This window comes from Bombus terrestris, chromosome 13, assembly GCF_910591885.1.
Source record: "Bombus terrestris chromosome 13, iyBomTerr1.2, whole genome shotgun sequence".
Lineage (NCBI taxonomy): Eukaryota > Metazoa > Arthropoda > Insecta > Hymenoptera > Apidae > Bombus > Bombus terrestris.
In genome coordinates, this window is record NC_063281.1 from 12,948,153 (window position 1) to 12,969,563 (window position 21,411).

Sequence of the window (21,411 nt, forward strand, 5' to 3'; positions counted from 1 at the left end):
TAGTCGACTGCGATCAAGGGGATGTGGTGATTTTTCCTGCCTCAGGGTAACAAAAAAATTGTCAGATCGATGAAAGTAATATATCTACAGAGGAAAAGATAGATATATCTATACAAAGAAAAATGTCTAACTTTAAAACGAAGAAGTCTGTAATCCATCATTCCGACGGATGTGGTAATCCTACACTGAAAACCAAACCAAAGCACGTTTTCCCCGAGAGCAGAGTTTCCAAATCGTAGGATTAACTCATCCCCAAAAACGATCCGAGCTATTCCGCTCCCCGCAACCTTCTTATTCTTCATACGTTTCACGTCCGCACCAGCATGGACTCATCCCTTTCCGTGGCCGAGGATCCCCGAGAGATAAACCGTTGACATACCAATTTCGAATTCGTACCTATTGGCCCCGCGATACTTATCGCGACACCGGCCACGAACAAGGTATCACCGTGGACGCAGGTGCTACGAACGAACGTGTCGAGCGCACGAGTCGATGCGCCGATCTGCCGGCGAAATCCAGCGAGAAGAAACGAAAAGAAAAGATAAAAAAAACGTAAGGGGGGGACAAAAGGCACAGGTCGACGCCTACGTGGTGTCCTGGGCAGATCGGCTCCGGGGATCTGGCGACCAGCGCCAGAAAATCGAGCTTTCGACAAGACAATCGTATATAGGAAGGAAGAGAAAGAAAGAGGAAAAAAAGATAGACGGAGGCCGGCTTTCTATACCCTCGCCATGCACCACGAATACGAATGGCCACGATCGGAGGTGCGTAAGGCAGGAATTCACATTCCTGGCCATATTCGGCTCCTCCTCGCCGACCCCTCGTGTCGCCTCTTAACTCTTTCGGGACGTGGCAACCGTCAGGACACGTGGGGTTACCGTATTTATATCCAACGGGCCTCTGTGTTTACGCCAGCGACTTAAACAGTTAGAGATCGTAGAGAGAAAGAGCGCGCCAAGGGAAAGACTCGTATTTGGGCTCGCTCGTTGACTTCAATAGTTTTAAAGACTGAATTTTAATCCCCCTTCAATCGTGTTCCACCCTTTCGCTTCGGTATCTGGCTTGGCTCTGACTCGGTGCACGGTGATTTGTGAAACCGTTGTGTGATATTCTCGGGGGAATGTTTTTCGAGTTGCATACGCTTGCTTCTTTCTGGCAGAGGAGCAGCAGCAGCAGACGACGAGTGGGATCTCGAGGCTTGCGAGGAGAGGCTGCGACGCGATGACAGAGCTTGTGCTTCTCGTCGACGGTTTTCCTATTCGAGGAACTCAAATATATTTGAACGAATACGAAAATTCGTTGCAATTGAACTTTCATCGATGCATCCACGACACGTGTATGGAATCTACGTTACGTGTAAATCGTTGGTGACGTTTTAAAGATATATTTTCTACGAGTGAAATATTATGTGTCCAGTATTTTTTCTTTCGACTTACCTTGGACATGGCAGCGCCCAATCCAGCTTGACACGAACCCTGCCTATGGTATCCCCAGTACCCTGAAACGGAAACACGCAATTATATAGCGTCGTTCTTCGCTGTTCTAAACAGAGACGTCATATCTCGGTCGTTTCGTTTGAACGGACTTCTGCCCACGTACCGGCAGCCCTCGATAATTGAGAACGTTCCCCGAATCGATCCTTCGTAACGATAATTCCACGCATAATTACGGTCGACAAACGAAAGATTACTTCGAGATCGTTTAACCTGTTGCTTCAATGTCTCGCTCTTTCCCGCTTAAAGGTTCTCCATAATTTATTTTTTCGTTTTTATAACACAACGTAGAGTGTAGAAAAATATACAGATGTCAAAAAATAGCTCTATCGAGAAAATTAAGTTTTAATATCTTACCGAAGAAAAGGAACAACGTTCGATAAATCCAATCGTACTGTTCGCAAAACCAAGTTTATACAGTATGTAGTTACTAGAACAAGGTATGGTTAATAAAATATTCATCATTTTTATTCCTGTTTCGTAATCGGTACATCAAATCTTTGATTCACTCTTTGATGACACTCTTTCCTTCGACATAGTCTTTCAGTCCTAGTTCTCATAAAGAAGATGTATCGCAAAATGGAAAATTAGGGAAAATGGACGTTCCTCCATATTTCTACTTCTCGCGAAATCAAAAAGAAAAGATTACACTCTCCTTTATCAACGGAAAGAAGAAAAAGAAACGGAGAACTCGAATCATCTAAAAACATCGACGAATTCGCGGAAGGTTTGATATCTCAACAACAATGCAAGCCGCAGGAAAGTCTCTCGACTGTATTCTACGACGAAAAAAGAGACAGGAATTCCTCGAGGGGAACTCGTGTCAGGGAAGGTGAAAGACTTGGCGCGCGCATTTGCTAAACGTCTTGTACCGTGTCACGGAGGTCGTTCGTCCACCTATCGACTAGGAAGTCGACTTAGGAATCGTCTTAAAGGACTATCGCCACGCACTCCCGCACACGTCCATAGAATACGTTGCACGCATCATTAATCCTGGATCGATCTTGGACGCGTGACGTGTTCGCGGGTCGTTTTCTTCGGTCGCGGATCGCCTCGATCGATTCGGACTCGGATCTCGTTCCCGACAATGTCCAACGTCGCTTCCAGGAAATCCTCCCGACCTTCGCAACGCCAACGAGATTGAATACGATTAAAATTAGATTGCCGATTCAGACTCGGTCCAGATGAATCGCGCTTCGTTTCCAACCAATGAATCATCGCCTCTCGGATGTCAATGGAAATTCAATTAGTCGGATTGTCGTATATTTTCTATGAATTCAGTGCTGTGCACTTTTGCATCGAATTCTACCTACGTCATAATTTTATTCCATCGATCTTAACGCGTTACTTACCGACAGCATATCAATGGCGTTTATCGACCGGTAGCCTATAAATTGACGTTTTATCGACTTCGGCTATCGACTATTAATCGGTTTTTTCTTCAATCTGTTAAAGGCGGTGGTAGAAAACTTGTTGAACAAATTCGCGCATGTATAGTCGGTAATAACAGCGTTCTATCTGTTTTTCAGAGTTGTTAAAAAGTTGTTAACTATTCGAAGCCTGCCTCGAAAATGGAACCTGACGATGTTAGTGATATTGGTGTTCGAAAGCAATAATCATACAGACGTCGATATAATCGACAGCCTATAAGCGATAAGATTACCTAAATTATCGCTGAGCTTTTCGAATACGAGAACTTTTATATCCTACACGTTGATCGATTGTGTTCACTCGCCGCCTGACATTTTTCCAGCCAAAGCATACCCCATCGCTAAACATCAGGAAGCTTCTCCAAAGTCTGTCCGCACGAATTACAAGCAAATTAATCCACAGTCACCACGTTCGAACATGTTCCAAAGCCAGAAAACAGCGACGGTAACCAGAGCACGTCACCGTGCTCCATTGTTTCCGCTAAATACATAATTCATCCGGCGCGAGTGACTTCTTCACGGTTATCAATTTCTACAATTCTCGATCGTGTCCTCGCTCGTGTACCAGGATCGTTGCCTGCGGCCGGTAGTTCGCGATTTCCTATAATTTCCCGTTTTTCACCTCGATCACGAACCAGTTCGAGTGTGTACACACGTCCGCGTACGTGTACGAGTTTGATAGACCGTTTTATCCGCTTCTGATACGCTATTTCACGTGCTCCTCTCGGGCAATTACGTGTCATCGAGAAAAAGGAGCGGTTATTACAGCCGTGTTCTTCTGGTAATTCGCTCTTTCCGCTCCGAGATCTCGCCTGCAGCGAATGCCCTTTTGCAATCGCACAAATATCCACGTTTCTTCGCCGCCTCTGGCTCGCAATGATATTTCAGTGGAAGACCATGTCGCTTCGCGGCGAAAGAAGCGGAAAAGTGGCCGATAAAATTGCATTACCCGCGAGCAACGCGTACCGTGCGTGAAAAGTCTTTTTCTTCTTACATCTTTTCTCTCCTTCTTTTCTTTCTACTTTTTATTTAAGCGAACGAGTTTTCACAGCGTTTAATTTCCGAAACGAGGACAATTGACGGTGTGATGCGTTCTCATCGAATATCTAAAATCTCTTGAACGATATAATTGACCAACTGAATTATACAAATTTTTAAATGATCGCGTAGCCCACTGCGATTTATGTAGTTGAACAATAACCTGGTGGATAATTTATTTGATAATTCGCACCATACGCAAAGCCGCCATCGGAGGCGCGTCAAATTTATTATCCAATTAGGAGGAACGAAGCCAGGCTCGGTTACATAGAACGTTCTATTTTCAGATACGTCAAACGCGATTACGGGGAGACACGTTTAAAGGGGATTACGTAGCTGTAGAAACGCGACGAAACGCAGGAAGTAAAAGACGTCACACCATGAGGGAGAGAGGAGGTTTTGGTTTCGTTTCACGTGCAAGCCAGTCTATCGCGTAGTCCGACTCCGTATGGAAGTTCTTTTAACGTCCATCGTTGTACACTGTACATCGGTGCGCACGATGAGAATGCAGAAATGCAGCTCCGAGGTGCACTTGCGATGTGTATTATCTTTGCGTCGGTCTTTTTGGAAACTTCCGGTTGAAACGTTCGCCCGTATGTTTACGCGGAGTTACGCGAAATACGCGAGGTTTCTAACACCGTGATGTCCACGTGGATCGTACGCTATGTCTTCTCGCTTTCCGATCTTTCAAAACGATACGATCGATCGTTAGACACTTTCCGTTCAATGTGTCTTTCAATGAGTTTAAGTATCACGTTCTGTAAAATAAAGGAATACATTTTCATGCTGTTTCGCATTCCAGCTGTGCGCGATGTTCTCAAGGACAGTCAATACCTTTATCTTCTGTTTATCATACGTATGAAATCATCGATAGAAGCGTTCATTTTCTAAAGAATTGCAAATATCTGTGACAAAAACTGTTTGCGTCGTTTTCGCAGCTTCGCGTTTCGTTACGGAAACGAGTTAATAGTTCACCACGTATCCTATCGAAGACATAACAAATAATTCAAGCGACTAGAGAAACATAAAATTTCGACGCACATTCTATAACACTTGTCCCAAAAAGGTTAGTCACGATAAGACAAGAAAGTCGTTCTAAAATTTATTTATTCACGTTTTCTAAATAATTCCACGAACAGAGAGCCTTTATCTCTACAAGTAGCACGATAAGGAAACCGATTATTTGCTGTTTCAACAAACACAAAGTGTAGCGCCTTGCCCATCAATCAAAGCTATCCCGCTTCGTGTTACAATCTCGTGAAAAAACGAGAAGAATAAAATTTCAAACATATACGTCGATTCATAGAGGAAACGAACCGCGCATTCACGATCCGTTTGGAGCACCCTCGCGTAAGATTGATCGCGCGAATGTGACTGCCGCCGGAAAGATTAATCTCGACCTGACACTTGGCATTAGCGTCAATAAGCTGGCCACACTCGTCAAAGCCTGCGCCAACGTAATCGTGACGAGTCGCTGCCATTAACCGACAATCGGCCATTATCGGCTGAAAGGAAGCAACAAAACTCAGCATTTTGCTATTGCATCGAACATTCTTCGTTTCAACTAGTCAAGGTTACGTCCGCGTTTCTAACGTTGCTACCATTAAGCGCAATTTATGAATTTATGAATCGACGGACGAAGGAAAACGTGGACTCGTGTAACGCTACTGTGTCCTCTTCAAATTTTTCTGTCTCGAGGAATTTTCTAATTTTCATGGCAGATTCGAGAGCCGAGAGGTTGTTGATCTCGGCTTTAAAGGAATTTTACCGCGTAGGTTTTGCCGTAATTCTAACGCTGGTGAATATTAATTAATGAATTACATGTGGCGCGATTAGAAATGTTCAGGATACGATGATTTACTCTCTCGACTTCTCAATAGGTTTTTTCACCTATTCCATTTGAATTTAGTTCACCGTATGAATAAATAACGCATTCCATGAATTAAATATTGACTCTTGGCAGTTGCTAAGAGATTGATCGCGAGTCAATGAACTTTTGCTTTAGTCGCTGCTCCTGACTTCTTTTACGATGTACAACCTTTTATGAAATTACATATCCGTGTCTCCTTGCTCGTTTAGCTTGCGCTATCCGACTATCAAACCATTACGTTCAACTAACTTAACCGCTCTTAATAATTCCTAATAAACTCTTAATAAGAATCGTTCGATCATACATCTTTACAACCTGACACGTCATTTACTCGCGATCCAAAAAGAAATTATTCCCAGGAAGAAATGACAAGTCCTATACCGTATACGCGATACCAGATACCATCGAAATTAATAATTAAAAAATTCAATGACACGAAGCGTGAAATTTTACAGCTGAACCGACTCGATTTCCCTCGACTTCTCACATATCGTTCTAATACACCTGTGCGTATCTCCAAGCTGTTCGTTCGCTCGCATCGTCCCAATGCTTGAAACGAAAGTTGCATTCGATGAACGAAGAGTCGTGGTTGTTTTAATCGAGCTCACGGCCCGACAGAGACTGTCAGTGTAAGAAAACGACGGCTGTATGGGAGAATATCCGGTGGGATCCAGGAGCGTGCAGCGTTGGTCTACACGAGCGTGACTACGTACATACGTTATGAGGACGACGAGAAGGGGCCCTGACGGCCGATCGGTCACTTTAGACGAGCTGCCAGTCACGCAATTACATCAATCGGTCGTCGACGACCGATCCAGCCGTGTCGGCCAGAGAAAAAACAACGTGGTCGATCGGCGCCGCCGTTTCTTCGCGCGCATGCAAAGAAGCTCTAAAGAGAGAGACAGCTGCCCTTTAACATCGCGTCCCAATGGGCCTTCGATCTCGATGTATAGCCGGTAATGGCGTGTTTAAAATCGATACGTGAGAAATCAATGGTTTGAAGAATGATTCCAAGTAGATGGTGTACTGAATGATTCATTAGAAACGTGTTGCGATATAATTGAAACGAAATCCTGTAGTGTTGAAAAATTCCAAATTTACCTTCTATCCTGTGTCGTATAATACGCAAAGCTCTAGTAGTCTGGTCCGATGAAAAGTGACTTTTCGGTGTAGATTTCGGTATAGGTAGAATGGAAAGTTATTTTTACGTTTGACAAAGTTTCTTTCTTTTTTTTTGGCGAAAAATTTGCCTTAATGCGCGAGGTAACGAAAGACAGGTTCGATTGGAGGATATCGTCGCCAGTCGCTCTATTTATACTCTTTCGTGTCTCGATGCTTTGCGAGGGTGCTATTCTCGTCGGTAACAGAGTGCTTTGCACTCGAACTTGGGCCCACGACGAACGCTATGGAAACACGAAGAAAGTTACTGCGAGTAAGCAAACGAAGCGTAAGCCTAACGACACGGTGGACCTGCACGGACCTTCGAAAACAACGATATCCTTGTCGCGTGGAAATATACATTGAAAGTAGCAAATGAAATTACCTAAATGTAAATAAGTAACGCAGTGATAAGACGCGTGAGTCTTAAAACGAAACACATATTCGAGTAAATTAAAGATCGTTCGATGAAGATGATGATTTTCGCTGCAAGTATTAATTCGTAATTTTAAAGAATGAAATTAAAACGGTACGGTGAAAGTGTTCGTACGTTCGTACACGTGACGCTTAATCGAGTTGCAGAGAATGAATGGAGCTACTGTGATTCTGATTCCGCGTAAATGTGTGAGTGTGTCGACGGGCGATTAAGTATCCCCTATCAAGCGTATATTTTTTAATAAGAAGAAAACAAAACTCGATGGTCGTGGTAAATAATCTGAACAATTGAAAACATCAAATACCACGTTGAAATTATTAAACTAAATTGGAAATAAGAGGGCGTCAGTTTGTGCAATCGGTTTAACGTAAAAAAAGATAGATTACAGTCGCTTGGAAAGTACGCTTTTCTATTATCGGATTACTCCTTTTTTTCTAACTGTTTTTTTTAAATCGGTTCAGTTCTTAGATAGCTTCGAACGCCATAACGAGAATCGATGACGAGTGAAATTATATTTTTATCGGTACGAAGGAAATAAGAGGAAAAGTGACGTAAATCGAAGCAAGCGCATTCCACTTTTTGGTTAAACTATCGAGCGTTCCATTGTTCGCTCGAGCTGTTCGAAACCTCGTCGTGAAAACGTACTACGGCCGTAAACAACGTCATTTCCCCTGACAGATCAATCGTTGCAAAACTGTCGAAAAAGAATAGCCGAAGAAAAAAGCAAGAACGAAATTGCATTTCCATCCTGGAGAAGCCAGCAAGAAGACAATCGGCGTGAAACAAACGAAACACCGCAGAGGTTTATCTCTGAACAGCAATTCCAAGCGCCTGTTGTACGCGAGCGCGAGCCGCAATAAAATCGCAATAAGAGTCGGATCGTTCTTATTGCAACGCGAAGAATTCAAGATCTTGTCACCAGCATTCTTGTTGTTAATAGTTCGTCAAGCGAGGACAAAGTGGCCGTGATTTTTATTGGTAGCCGCGAATAAAGTAGCGACGGCCATTCGTTTTGACAAATCCTCGGGCAAGAAACGAATATCCACGGCGAAGCCGGTAGAGAGATCGGCAACACGATCGTAATTCAAGCAGGATCAAGTGTTAATTGGCCTTGTTAGAACGATGCTGAGCTAGCGGCCCGAGGCAACGGCGCCTTCTAATTACAATTTTCCGTTTTTCCATCTTTTGTTTTTCTTCTCGGTGTTTTTCCTGCACGAGCTTCCTTCTCGAACCACGCTTCGGCGAGTGGGCGGCTTTCATCGTTAGAACGCGGCTTGCCAATGGCAATTCATCGCCACTTTCACTGGATGCTACTGCCGCTGCTCGCGTTTCTCGAATGTGCCGTTTTATTGTCTAAGTGGCGACGATATCGCGCCACCGAACAACGAGGGAATGTTCTCTCGCCTCTCGCGCTTAACAAACGTGCGTACTGTTTTATTAACCGTGATGGTTAGTTCTCTCGAACTGATTGCTTCCTTCGACTATTTTGATAATCGTCTTGCTAACGTTGCATACGAAAAGCTTCTTCTTGCAGCAAGCGAGCTCTAGTTTTAAATAATATTCCTACGAGAATTCGATGTTTCTAAATTAATTTCATCAATTTTCGCAGTCGGAACGAGCCCTTCCTCTTGTCAAAAATATTCTTCATTTTGAGAAAAATACAGAAGAATCTAAAGAACTCAAGGACATCCAATTACCTTTGACACCGACATCGACATCGTGCGATCTAATGAAACTAACCATCGAGTACGTAGTCCAAATCGAGGAAAAATATTCGAGCGAAAAAAAAGAGTTTCTATTTCCTAGTCGACGTAAGAAGCCACGATTCCGACTCGATACCAAACTTAGATAAAATCGTTGCACGTTTAAGGGGAAGCGTTGGAAACCACACGCCGTAATAACAGGCCGATTTCTATGGAAACATTCACTGTGGCGTTTCATCGTGAAGGATGGATCGGAGTCGTTCTGCTCTGTAATCACTGACTGAACGCATCGAAGGTAATAGATAGAGTGTGAATCATAAACCTTGTCTACGCTTCTCTTGGAAGACCTCCATCCTGGCTGTAAAAGCTCTTTTTAGTAGCGCTTAACCGTACACCCTTTTCTTCTCCTTGTGACACGTTTAGCACATCGCCAGGCCATTAGTCGACCGGTCGATTTTTCAGCGAGCCACGTTGATGAACCAACGGCGAACCGGCCGATAATTTCTATTTGCACTACCATAGAAGGAAAAACATCGTGTAATCTTTATTTGAAAAGCATATTTTCCCGGTTTAATCCGATTGAAAATGATGTGGAGGTAGCGTATTTGCGAAACATATCGCATGATACGATAGACGTGTGTTTGTGATTAAATAAATAGAAGTAAACGAGGGTGAGAGGTATACGATCGCGTCGTAGGAATTTTATGCAAAGAATACATCGGTTTCAATGGAATTCGAAAAACAGCGTTCCATCTCCTGAATGAATCTTCATTCTTTGAATTCATTTGAAAAGAATTTTTATTAAGGATTATTTATTGAAGGAAAATTTACAAACATTCGACTTAACGGCTGAAAGATGTCAGTAAGTCAGAACTTCTTTTCAGATTATTCCGACGCAAGAACACAATTGTGGCAAAGAACTGTGTCTAAAGATTCTGACGATCGTCAGTAGCGCGATATATGTTTCGTGATAATCGACAAGAACCTCCTAAGTTTTAAAATAATAAATAATAAATAATAAAGAAGTATTAATCGATGCGTTAAGGTGCTTCGCACGTTTATGCATATCGGTGTAAACACGCATATGTATTTGCATGCTGATATAGGTGTTACCGGCAGTTCTTTACGACAAACGGAAACGTACACGTGAGCAAATCTACAGGAATAAAAATTACGTGGTGGCAGATGTTTGCGGATGTTCGTCTTGCGTATTAAACCACGAAGTAGACAATGAAACAGAAGGATGGAACGAAAGATATTAATAGAAATGGTATGATCGGAGCGACCACAACGGTTTCGGCGAAATTTCGTAAAACTACAATTTCTACTAAAAATTTTTAAAGCTTCCTTCCCGATGACGGCACCTTCTTCAAACCTAAAAATGAGTCAATTTCCCCGAAGGCTGTTCTCGTCGATTCACGACGCATCGATGATCTCACGTGCTGTTTTGCAACACCAACGTCATCTCCTACGAGCGATTGAAAATTGACAAAGCACAGAACTCGCCTGATAGAAAATCAGCCGTTCCACGATGCGATCTATGTCGTCGAAGGACGCGAATGTTAATGAAACGCTCGTATAATGCACAGCTGGAAAAGTAAACGTTCCAATGCGAATTATATCTACGCGGTAACGACAAATGGTAGTCGGTCGACAGACGAGAAGCGAACATGGCGATTCGCGTCCAGAAAAGGCAACAATGAGCAAATATCCAGATAGAACGAGCAGCGCGCGGCTTCATAAACGATCTAGCCGTTAAGAACGCGCCTTACGATTCTCGGGAAAAGCGACAGCAAACGTTGGCCCGCTTGGCCGCTACAAATTGTTTAATTGCTCGACTCTCGCCGCGGAATTTCTCGACGATGAGCTCACACGTCTGCGATGCGTCGCACTTCCGCGAGGATATCGACGTTTTCTGACGAACCATTTTTATCAGTTTCGCCGAAGGTGGCTCGTCTTGCGAAAGTAACGTCGACGTATCGATCTTCTACGGCGAAACGCTGGATCATCGGTGACCGAAAAAAATGTCAGACGCCAGCGAGTCAGAAGCCACTTAAACGCGTCAGATTCTGCTAAGTTCATCTTGGTCTCGAGAAGCTTAGCAAGAAAATGTAGAGCACACGCGTGACAGGAAGCGCATCAGTCCGCAGCGCGTAAAACACGCGAGCGCGTGCAAGATTTGCTTCGCGAAGGAACGCTTGACTTTAATTGCGGGAAAGTGTGACGCTAGGACAACCCACGCGGCATATTTCTGCCCCTGAAAAGAATCTGCCCTTGGTACGCGAACGTGCACCGAGCACAGGAGGAAGTCTTAAAATCGTTTTTCTCGTTGAACCCTCCTTTACTTGTTTTTCTTCCTTATCGCGCCAAAACAGATAAGGCGAACTAACTATGCCGTTTTCTCACGCCAACGGTCATTCCTAAACGATGAACCTCTTAGATTCTTCTCTTTCTTTCTTCTACGTTAAAATTAGAAGAAGGAAATTACACGCTCCGAATCGTATTCTTCGTTATGATATAATTTTACGTCGATTCCTTTTTTCTTGGAACCGCGGAAGATGATCGACCGGAAAGGCTTCCGAAATATCCCAACAACGTGGCAGTGCCATGCATAAGTAACTTTTAGAATCTGCGCTGAAAGTCTGGTGGACCAGTGATAACCAGTAGATAACAGAAAAATGCAGGACATTCCAAAGTAGTTTATCTTCGAACAATGGCACGAACGTTATCGCGAAGAACAGAAGAAAGTGCACTTTCCGTAATGGATTCAACGCTTAACCGTTCAGCTCCTGTTTGCATTCGGATAGATTTTAAAATAACACTTTGTTCGTGTCTGCCACTTATCTATTGGTTTCGTGCGAGTTCCCTATACCATCGAGCTACTTTTCTTTATGTGAAAAGAAAGAATAGAAACTAAGAGACGTTCCAGCTCTGTTAAGATTCAGTTTTTCGTGCCATTTAACGAACCCTACCGTAAAAACGCAGAGGAGTAAATAATTTCAGAAAAATTAAGGAAAGAACCGATGAAATCGAGTGATTCGACTATTAACATGAAACGAATTAAGAAAGAAGAAGAAAAAGTGAAACAAGCAGCCGATTCACCGGCTCCGAGAAAATCGATACGTCTTTTGTCATTAAAACACCATGGCAGACCTGCATGGACGACAGGAAATATCCTGTTACCGTGCGTATTTATGGTCGCCATGCCTCGAGGATACGGCCACATGTCGCGGAGTATCCTTGTCTTTGTCGGAGAGAAAGTTCGTCCCGTGGGATTTCTCAAAGGACAAACGATTTACCACTTGAGAAAACGAAGCTCGTGCTACCCTTCGAACAAGCACGCAAAACGGAAAGAGGAGAGAGCTCTTCAGACGCTGTTTACAACTGTTTATAGCATCGTGAATGCACGTAATCCATTTACATATGTATCGTTGGCTGCGACAAGGGTCTCAGTGCCAAAAATAACTTTTTGAGAGAAAATGTTTACCAACCACCCGCTATTCAGAGACTCGAGGCTTTCTTGACTTCAGTCTAACTACGTTCATCAAAATCGGCGATTCCATGTACATATAAGCCGTGACTTTTTCGAATTTATCTTGGAAAAGACCGAGACAGACCGGAGAGGTTGTAGTTTGACCCACCGTTCAAAGCAAGACACCTGTTTCTTGGATCAAACTATTCTTGGAAAGAGCGAGAATCGCTAAAAATTCTGTAGAACGTCTACGGTGATTATTTAAAAGCGTGGCCTCCTCGTCGATTTCAGTGACCTTAAAAATCAAGGTCGCCATTCTGAACAGCTCTTTCCCACACACGCGACCGCTGTTCGGCTTTATATTCAAGATATTGGCAAAAAGCTTTTGTTAAATTTACCTCATGAATATTCATGAATTATCATTGCAGCGTGAATTCTGGCATAGGCGGTCGCCTAATGGCGACCACATTCCTATAACACAGCCTTATAAATAAACCTACGGATTAAAGGAAAAAATTAATGGGTTATAAGTTGGGCTAAATTTATATCCGATCGTCGAGTGGCGGCCGGCAACGCTAGCATAGAAATACATATATATATATACTGCCAATTATAGATTTAAATTCAACGAAAGATCTTTGCAAATATCTCGAGAAGGTTTTTCAGAATAATGGCCTTGGCAACATATTTCAAGATCATCGAAGTCGGTGAGGTGGGCACGATTCTAGATAATTACCGAATCTGCTTTCCAATAATAAATATCATTTCCCACGATGTTTATATTATTTCAAAGAAAATACTGAAATTCAGAAGCAAAAAGGTCGAACGTATAAAAATAAACTCACTGGTGCGACAGGGTGAATATTCCTGTGACTCGTTGAAGTTGTTGCTGACGGCCCAGCAGGTGCCAACGGGTTCCCTTCTACTTCCAACGGGCGAGTCCTTGTTCCATCGATTGTCTTCCGGATCGTACTTCTGTTGGGACACGGAGAACCAGATGTACCTCGGGGCGCACGCCTGCAAGCATATCAAACAGGAACGTTTAACGTCGTTCGCCTCTCGCCACGCATCGCGCTCTCGTATTGTTAATGGCCGTTCCATCGCAATTAGACGTAACGACCAGCCTGTCCACTCGTTAAGCACATTTTGTTCCAACGTACAACAGGCAAGGACTTCCGTGCCGATTGAAATTCCACGTAAATACACGTGGATCGATCTTTACGCAACCAATTCCAAATTCTTGTTTCGATCGTCTTGAAGTAAAATGGTATTTCAATTAATATACAGGTTTCCCTGTACATTAATATTACGTTCGATTACTTAACGACGATTATTAAGCAAATTATTTTCTTCCTCTTAGTTCATTTCTCAATGAAAACCATTTCTTCTAAATCTGTTAAATTTATGCACATTCTCAAAAGTACGTACAAGCAAATTGGAGTTTTCACTTCGAAACGTTACTCCGCATTGTGTCATCCGATCTGCACGACTCTGTTACAAGCGTTGACTAATTCGTATTTTCGGCAGCGGTGTCACAATTGACTTCGCAGTCGTCCGCTCGAATCCTGGGACAAGGCTCGGTTCACGCGTAACGATCATCATCGTGTTACGTCAATCGTCTGTACTTGACCAGGCAACTAACTGTAGCAGCTGATGGCCTTAATAACCGGCGTATAAATATACGTACATAATAAAACGTAACGACACGCTTCGCGTTTCATCGAACAGGGATCGGGTCTAAGAGAATTCCCGTGAAATTCGTCACGCGCCACCTCGTTACGGGACTCGTCGCTTAAGAGAAAACCACGACGGCTGGCAAATTAAATTAATCGTAGAATTCACGGAAATTTTAGGACGATGCCGAGATTAATGACTCACGACACGTCAATCTCGTTAGGGTTAAATGTAACGATCGTACCTCCTCGTGATGTAGCACATCGCGATCGTTATGCTTCCATTAATCATTTCTATATCTTTTGCATTTCCAGTGAAATATTATGGCATCCTTTACCGCTCGATTGCGTCGAGGATCTGTGCTAATTTCGCGCGAAATATCGCCCGGTTATTTACCCTGCGTGATCTTTGACTCCTAATTCTTGTTTCTTGATTGCACTGATTTGACAGATTTAGTTGGGTACGATTTGTAATAGTCGTAAAGTCACAGATAATGTATCGGTCTTTGAAGTCTCTCTATATTCCATTTGCATTCTCGAGAGAAGGGTGGCACACAGCGATACGGAATTATAAATAATGCTGTTAAGACGCGTATCGGTATCAGAAATGCAATGCTTAGGGAAGCGATGCAGGATTTCGTTTCTATAGTCTTTGGAAAGGAATTAACGCAGAGATGTCGAACACGCATACCTCACATTTTAACGTAATAATTCTACTATACGTTAAATTTGGTTAAACAAATTCTTTACTCGATTTAACGTCGTTATTTTTTATCGTTCGCTCTTCGGTACTCGTTCGACGATTAATTTCAATGCGAAACGAATATTAAGAAAGTAATACTTTCACTGCAACCGAGCCCGGAAAATAAACAGATACAAAAAGAAAGAAAGACGAAAGAAAATCCCACGATAAATCAATCTGTGCTGCGTTATTAATTAATTCCCTCGCATGCACGATTTCATTCACCGCAAGGCTGAGATTCTGTTCGTGCACGTAGCCAGCTCGTGCGTTCAATTCGAACGGCTCGCCGTAAATCAAACACCTTGAAAGGAGGCTCCGCTGCGTTTAAACGTGTCTACACGCAGATTTAAGGGAGAGAACAAACGCGTGGTATCGTCTCGGACGCGGTCCAGTAACATTTTAATCGGCTTCCAAGGCTAACTCTGTGTGTAAACGAGCCCTAACGAGCCGTATATGCTGATTCCGCGTGCAGGAGGATCGTATGTTGTTGCCACGACCAGTACACGCAACACTGCATTATTAATTGCGAGCCAATTAAGGCGCGTTACAATGTTACGTCGTATCGCAGGCTCTCTGAATCGGACGATCATCCAGCGTTCATTGAAGATTAAAGCGGATCATCGGGGATTGAGACATCCAGAGTGAAAGGCTGAACGGTTTCGGACGATTCAAGCGATTTAGGAAGTGGAAATGAATGTTAATCCGCGCTTAGTATGGAGTTGGGTGTGCTAAGTTTTATACACGGTGACCCATTTGAAGCGACACACGCACTTATCTTCTAAACTATTCGTTATGCAAAGAAACGTTTCAAGTAGAACTTGCTGTACTTCGCAGCAGACATCTCCTGACGATCAAAAATCTTATCTACGAGCTTTCAAAATTTCAAAGACCTTTATTTGTTCGTAACGAAACTACATACGTGTAGCTCGTTCTGCGACGTATTTTTTGTTTTATACTTTGATAGACTGCGAAAGAAATATCTCCGCGAACAACTCGGGAAACCGTCGCGAAGCGAATGGACAAATTTCCATGGACAAACCGATTCTAACATTCTCGGCTGCGATCGTATCGACAAGCAATCGACTGTACGGTCGCTGGAATCGATTTATTGTTGTTGCGTTGAGAATACCGACGACTACGCTTGACGCGCGATCGCGGGCATCGGAATCGAACGGTTCGATGCAGAAAAGCGTACCAGGGTAGAACGAAGTGTCGCCGAGTCGTGACTTAATTGAACGTAACGACCAGTTGTGTTCTTTCGCCGATCGAGAGGCAGGGAACAGCCGACAGGAACGAGGAACGTGAAAAAAGAAGAGCCTGCGTCGATGTGTACCGCAATTTATCCATTGCGCCAGTTTAGCTCAATCGCCCAAGGATCACCGGCTCAGATCGCGCGTACGACTCTTTTCAAATACAAAAATATCCACTTATGCAGCAAGCGCGTTTGCAACGTAAAAGATGAGTCATTTTTGTATTGCTTCCTATCTCTCGTTCTGTTACGAGCAATAGAAATAGCTGAATTGATTTTTGAGAATCTTATTAGAATGCGTTTCGACCATTGGAGCGCAACTGCTGTTGTTAATCCAAAACACTATTTTTTAATCCATCTAATGACTCAGAATCAAACATACGATAAACACTTATTATTCGCGTTATAATACCACGGCAGAATAATTTGCTTATAATTCTCAATGAGAATTGATTGTAAAATTCTTCCAAATAAAAAGAAATCTAATGACACAAAATTCCCAAAGAATTTTCCATCGTCTTCTATCTCTATCAATTGGCAAACTAAATCACAAATTTAGGAACACGATTAATTTCCAACTGCGTCGAGTAAAATCGAATTCACGAGCAACTCTCAACCACTTCCTACTTCCTACCTCTCGAAAACTACCTCCGAGCTTACTCCCGTCAGAGGAAAAAAGAAATGACTCGAGCAACGAAACAGCTGTTAGAACAAACGAAAAAGAGGCGGTTAAAAAATACGGTGGAATCAAGAGGTATAATAGAAGCGGACAGCCGCGTCGAAATACAAGAATGGGTTTGGTCATCGGACGCGTTCCGAATAAAGGCAGTCCTCGGTGAGCCCTTTGAATGCATCTCGTCGAGTGGTAGAAAAGGAGGGAGAGTCGAAGAAGGAGCGGACGAAGAGGCAAGCCTGGGATTATCACGGTTACAGCTGGTCTCGCGGATCGATCGTGATCGAGCCTCTACGAGTAAATCGATCTTATACGTTTGACAATCGGGTTCGGATGTATCTTGATCGAGATACGTATTAAGGAATCGACAGCTGATCGACGCGTGCACGCTGAAAAAGCAGATGAGGAGAAACGTTTCGACACGTTCTCTCTTCCTTTTGTCCGGATTACGTATGTGTTACAATGTTGCGATGACCAACGCGCAGTGAAAAAGTTGCGGACGGACAGTTTTTCGAGATCGAGATCTTTGCGGCAACTGTAACTCGTTCTCGAGACACGATACGTTCCTTTTTTCAAATAAATTATACTTTCAAAATGAACTTCTTCGTGTTTAATTTATTCTATTGTACCCTCCGTAGACAGACTGAATGGTTAACAACCTTCGACTTCTATGAGGATTTTATTTTTAATTGTACCATACAATAGAGACGATGATACTCGAAATTTTTAGGCTACCGATTTTTCAGATTTTCTACAAGCTGTAGAATCGTCCAACTTCCCAACTTCCTAAAGATTATATCGTAAATTATTAAAATCCTCGCATTTACGAAAACCAACGGTTTCCTTGCCTAACGATGTCTTTGCTCTAAACGCAGCCACCAAATCATCATTCAAGGATGCTCGGTGTTGCCCGGTTGCCTCGCGCGACGCTAATCATCCACCACTGTGTAATTTCAACCTCGTTCGCTTATCTTGCACGAATTTGAAGGCGGAAAGACGTGAATTTCGCGAGCGGCATGCAGCAATGCAATTTACTCGTCGTTGCAGAGCCCGGAAGAGTTTAAACTCGAATAATGACACGTTTTCAGAGCGTTTTCACGACCGTAAGTAACGGAATAACAGCATGTTCGGGCAACGAAAACTCGCGCATCTCTAATTATAAGGAGAAAGAAGGAGAGAAGAAAAAGGAAAGAGGATGGAACGAGAGAAAGGAAGAGAATGATAATTCGAACGATGGTTGTATTCTTTGTTGAGGTTGACTGATAGAAGAACGAGTGGATGAATTTGTAATAGAAAAATATATTGAAATAAATAAAGCTATAAGTATAATGTATCCAGATCTTTTTTACAGTGTTACACTTTTATAGTGTTACAAAGGACATTACCAAAAAAGTTAACCTTGTAGCTCTAGCTAAAGCCTATAAGAAACAGCAATAGAAATCTACTTGTAGCTTCTTTTTTTCTAGATCTTGTAATCCAAAACATAATTTATATTCAAGGGTACGATAATATGGATTTCTCCTTATTTAGAATATTTTTTTTTTTCTTTCACTAAATTCTATCTTCTGCGTAACAGCGGTCTCCAGGTCACGGATATACAAAAGTAAAGATGTAGAGTTTTTCTCGAAGTAATTACTTCAACATTCTTCACGAGTGATTGCACCTTCGCTGTATCTGCGTTCACTCTTCATTAAAAGGACCACTCGAGAGAGAAAGAGCTTAAGGCTTCGCTGATGGCATGGTTCCTTTAATGTCTTCAGTCGACCACTTCGTGGCCTTTCAACGCGCTCCTATCGCACGAGAACGATACACCCTTTCTTTTTCTTTCCTTTCTTCTTTTCAACGTTGTTCAACTTTTCGATTCTCGGTTCGAACGATTGTGTAATGATCGCCGAGCGATGCGGTAATTGGGATGATCGGAAAGTTTGCAAAGAGAAAGAGCGAATAAATGAATATCGAGAAAACGCGAAGAGTGTACCTACACGATAGATACTCTGCGATTATAAAATATTATACAATTTGATTTTTTTCCAAAGTTCGTTCTCTTCTTGCGCGATTATTTTCGCTCGAGGAATTGTTCTACCATCGGATTTGTTTACCTATACGTTCGCCTACAACGCGAGAAAACTCCATGAAAATATCCGTGTATTCCACGTTTCTTGGAACGACGAAAGACGGAAGATAAAAATAGTAGAAGATAAAGGGAAGCTAAACTTGTATTATCAGACGTTTTGAATTTACAACAGCTTTTTGGAGCAACCGATAAATCACGGTGTTCCATCAAAATAGATTGAATTTTCTTTCCTTTAGGAACTCGGAAATATCTCGCTCACGAATCATTGCAATCGTATCTCTCTCACGGGACGATAATACTTATCTTTTCAAGCGTAAAGCAATCGGAGCAGTCAAACGGACTTATCTAAAGGAACGTGAAATATCCTAACAGCCAACAGGAGTTCTATTATTTCTCTCATTATCGTGAGCCACGTCCACTTCCTGCAGTAAATTCGAGATTACTCTTTCGAAAGCGGGAAGCTGGCGATTTTTCTATCGATAAATGGGTTACAAACTTTCCTTTCTCTCTCTCTTTTAACGAATCGTTACCTTTAAATGAAATTTCTCTTAATTTTTTGTTCTCTCCATTCGATAACTATTCTTATCGTCGACCTACATCGTTCCGAGCATTCGTGTCGCATCATTGGAAATTAGATCATTGCCAACCGTTTTTCATCGAAATTCGAGGATTCGCGCGTAAAGTACGATAAATGCCGAGGTCTTCTTACGTCAAAGTTTACAAGGCGACTGATTCGTTGCAGGCCAACGACAGACCGGCCGGCCTACCGTAAACTCTTTTAGCGTTTGACCTTTATTGTACGAAACGTGTAACGCACGTGTGCACGCTGGAAATTCCCGAGGCCGATAGTTGACAAATACCGCTACAATGCCGGTACCACCGTATCTTCCACGCCTCTACAAACTAAAACAATGTGCCACTATTTTCTCGGCTGCAATATTATCTGCAATTCTTAATGCGTTTCCACTGTAAACCGGCTAAAAGGAACACGCTAATGCTAACTGTAAAGTTCATCGAGCTTGCAAATATACACTGTCTACCGAACGTTTGAAATCGCTACGTGTCTCGTAGAATCCACGACTTGAAAAAGAATCACGTTACTGATTTTCTTCTCTTTTTTTTTTTTCTTGGAAAATTCGTTAATCGAAAATCTATCAAAGTGGAAGTAACATATTATTCGTATCTGCAGCATTAATTTTCAATCGATAATAAAATTAATACTTTGACGAAGAAGCACGCTGATCGTCGTTCTTTTTTGTTTCAGCTCTTTCCCTTTTCCTCCTTCGTTTCCTTTCGTTCTCCTTTTTTTTGATAGTCAATAAATTTTTTCAAAAAAAAAGCTAACTGACTGGACGTATCGCCGACGAGAAAACGACCAGGCGGGCGGTAAGTTATTTTTGAGCCGTGAATGAGGTCATCTCGGGTCGGCTGCGCCCAGACCTAACCAACGAGGATAGATCGGTCGTATTTTCGAGTAGTCGATACAGGAATGGCTTCCGTGGAACAGACCATGTTTTTCGGCGAACCTGTACAACCTCATTTTTGCACGATGTTCGAGCATTGCATATGAGTACAGCGTGGACTACATGTGTCGAAAACGAAACGAAACGAAATTTTGGATTAAGAAGATGTACGTATCTTTGTCGAATGGAATTTGCCGAATGTTAATTAATCGTTTGCCAATCCATAGAAAATATTGTATGCTGGTAACGCTAAATTACAATGCGTTGTCGAAAAAACTCGATCTATATAGAATTGTGTACTTGCATGTTACATCGTGAAAAGAAACGTTTCGCAACTGTATCGCGTGTTTCATTTTCTGTGATGTGTGTTATCGGTGACGTTAATAATTATCGTTACTAATTGAAGTATAAGAGCCAGCGTCTCTATCTTTTGCACGTACGTCTCGCACAAAACACGCTTGACAAAAAGTAATTGGCGATTGGAACAGTAAATCTACAATCGTCCGATTATTTCGTTCCTTATGGAATAAAAGATGTTTTCGTCGTTTTCAAGTCCATGTATTCATCAAATTTACCAAATGTCCAACTGGACAAATTGTAAAGTACAAATTAAATAATAAAAAAATATATATATATTCAGGAAATTCCTTTCTCCGATAACTACATAATACATCGAAGTATTATTCAGCTTTTCAATAAATTTCCACTACTAATAAATCGTCCAGATTATAGCCACGAAACTAACAGCGATAAAATAATTCTTTTCGCTTATACCTTATAATCATTTTGCCGCGTACAAAGCCGAACGAAATGAACCTTGACCGACTACTTGTAAAAAAAAACAACGATAATATTTTCCCCGTTTAGTAAGTGGACGAGACTGTGGGCTAAAAACGACACCCTCCCTTCGATATATTAATCCAACGAGCAGTCCCCT

General features: G+C 42.3%; 1 protein-coding gene and 1 long non-coding RNA gene across 11 annotated transcripts in view; one reads left to right on the top strand and one right to left on the bottom strand.

Moving 5' to 3' along the window:
- Nucleotides 1-21,411, bottom strand: part of LOC100649030 (integrin alpha-PS2) — a 74,768-nt gene that overhangs the window by 18,839 nt on the left and 34,518 nt on the right. For 2 of the 10 annotated variants that reach the window (XM_012315487.3, XM_003400092.4), the window contains exons 4-5: nt 13,446-13,617; nt 1,437-1,498 (exon numbers count right to left, since the gene is read on the bottom strand). In XM_012315487.3, the coding sequence (XP_012170877.1) occupies nt 1,437-1,498; nt 13,446-13,617 (234 nt within the window). The other 8 variants (XM_048411393.1, XM_048411389.1, XM_048411392.1 and 5 more) reach the window with 6 other exon arrangements.
- LOC125386200 lies at nt 5,384-17,536 on the top strand. Its single transcript, XR_007226164.1, has 2 exons — nt 5,384-9,171; nt 9,296-17,536. It is a non-coding gene; the product is annotated as an uncharacterized LOC125386200 (long non-coding RNA).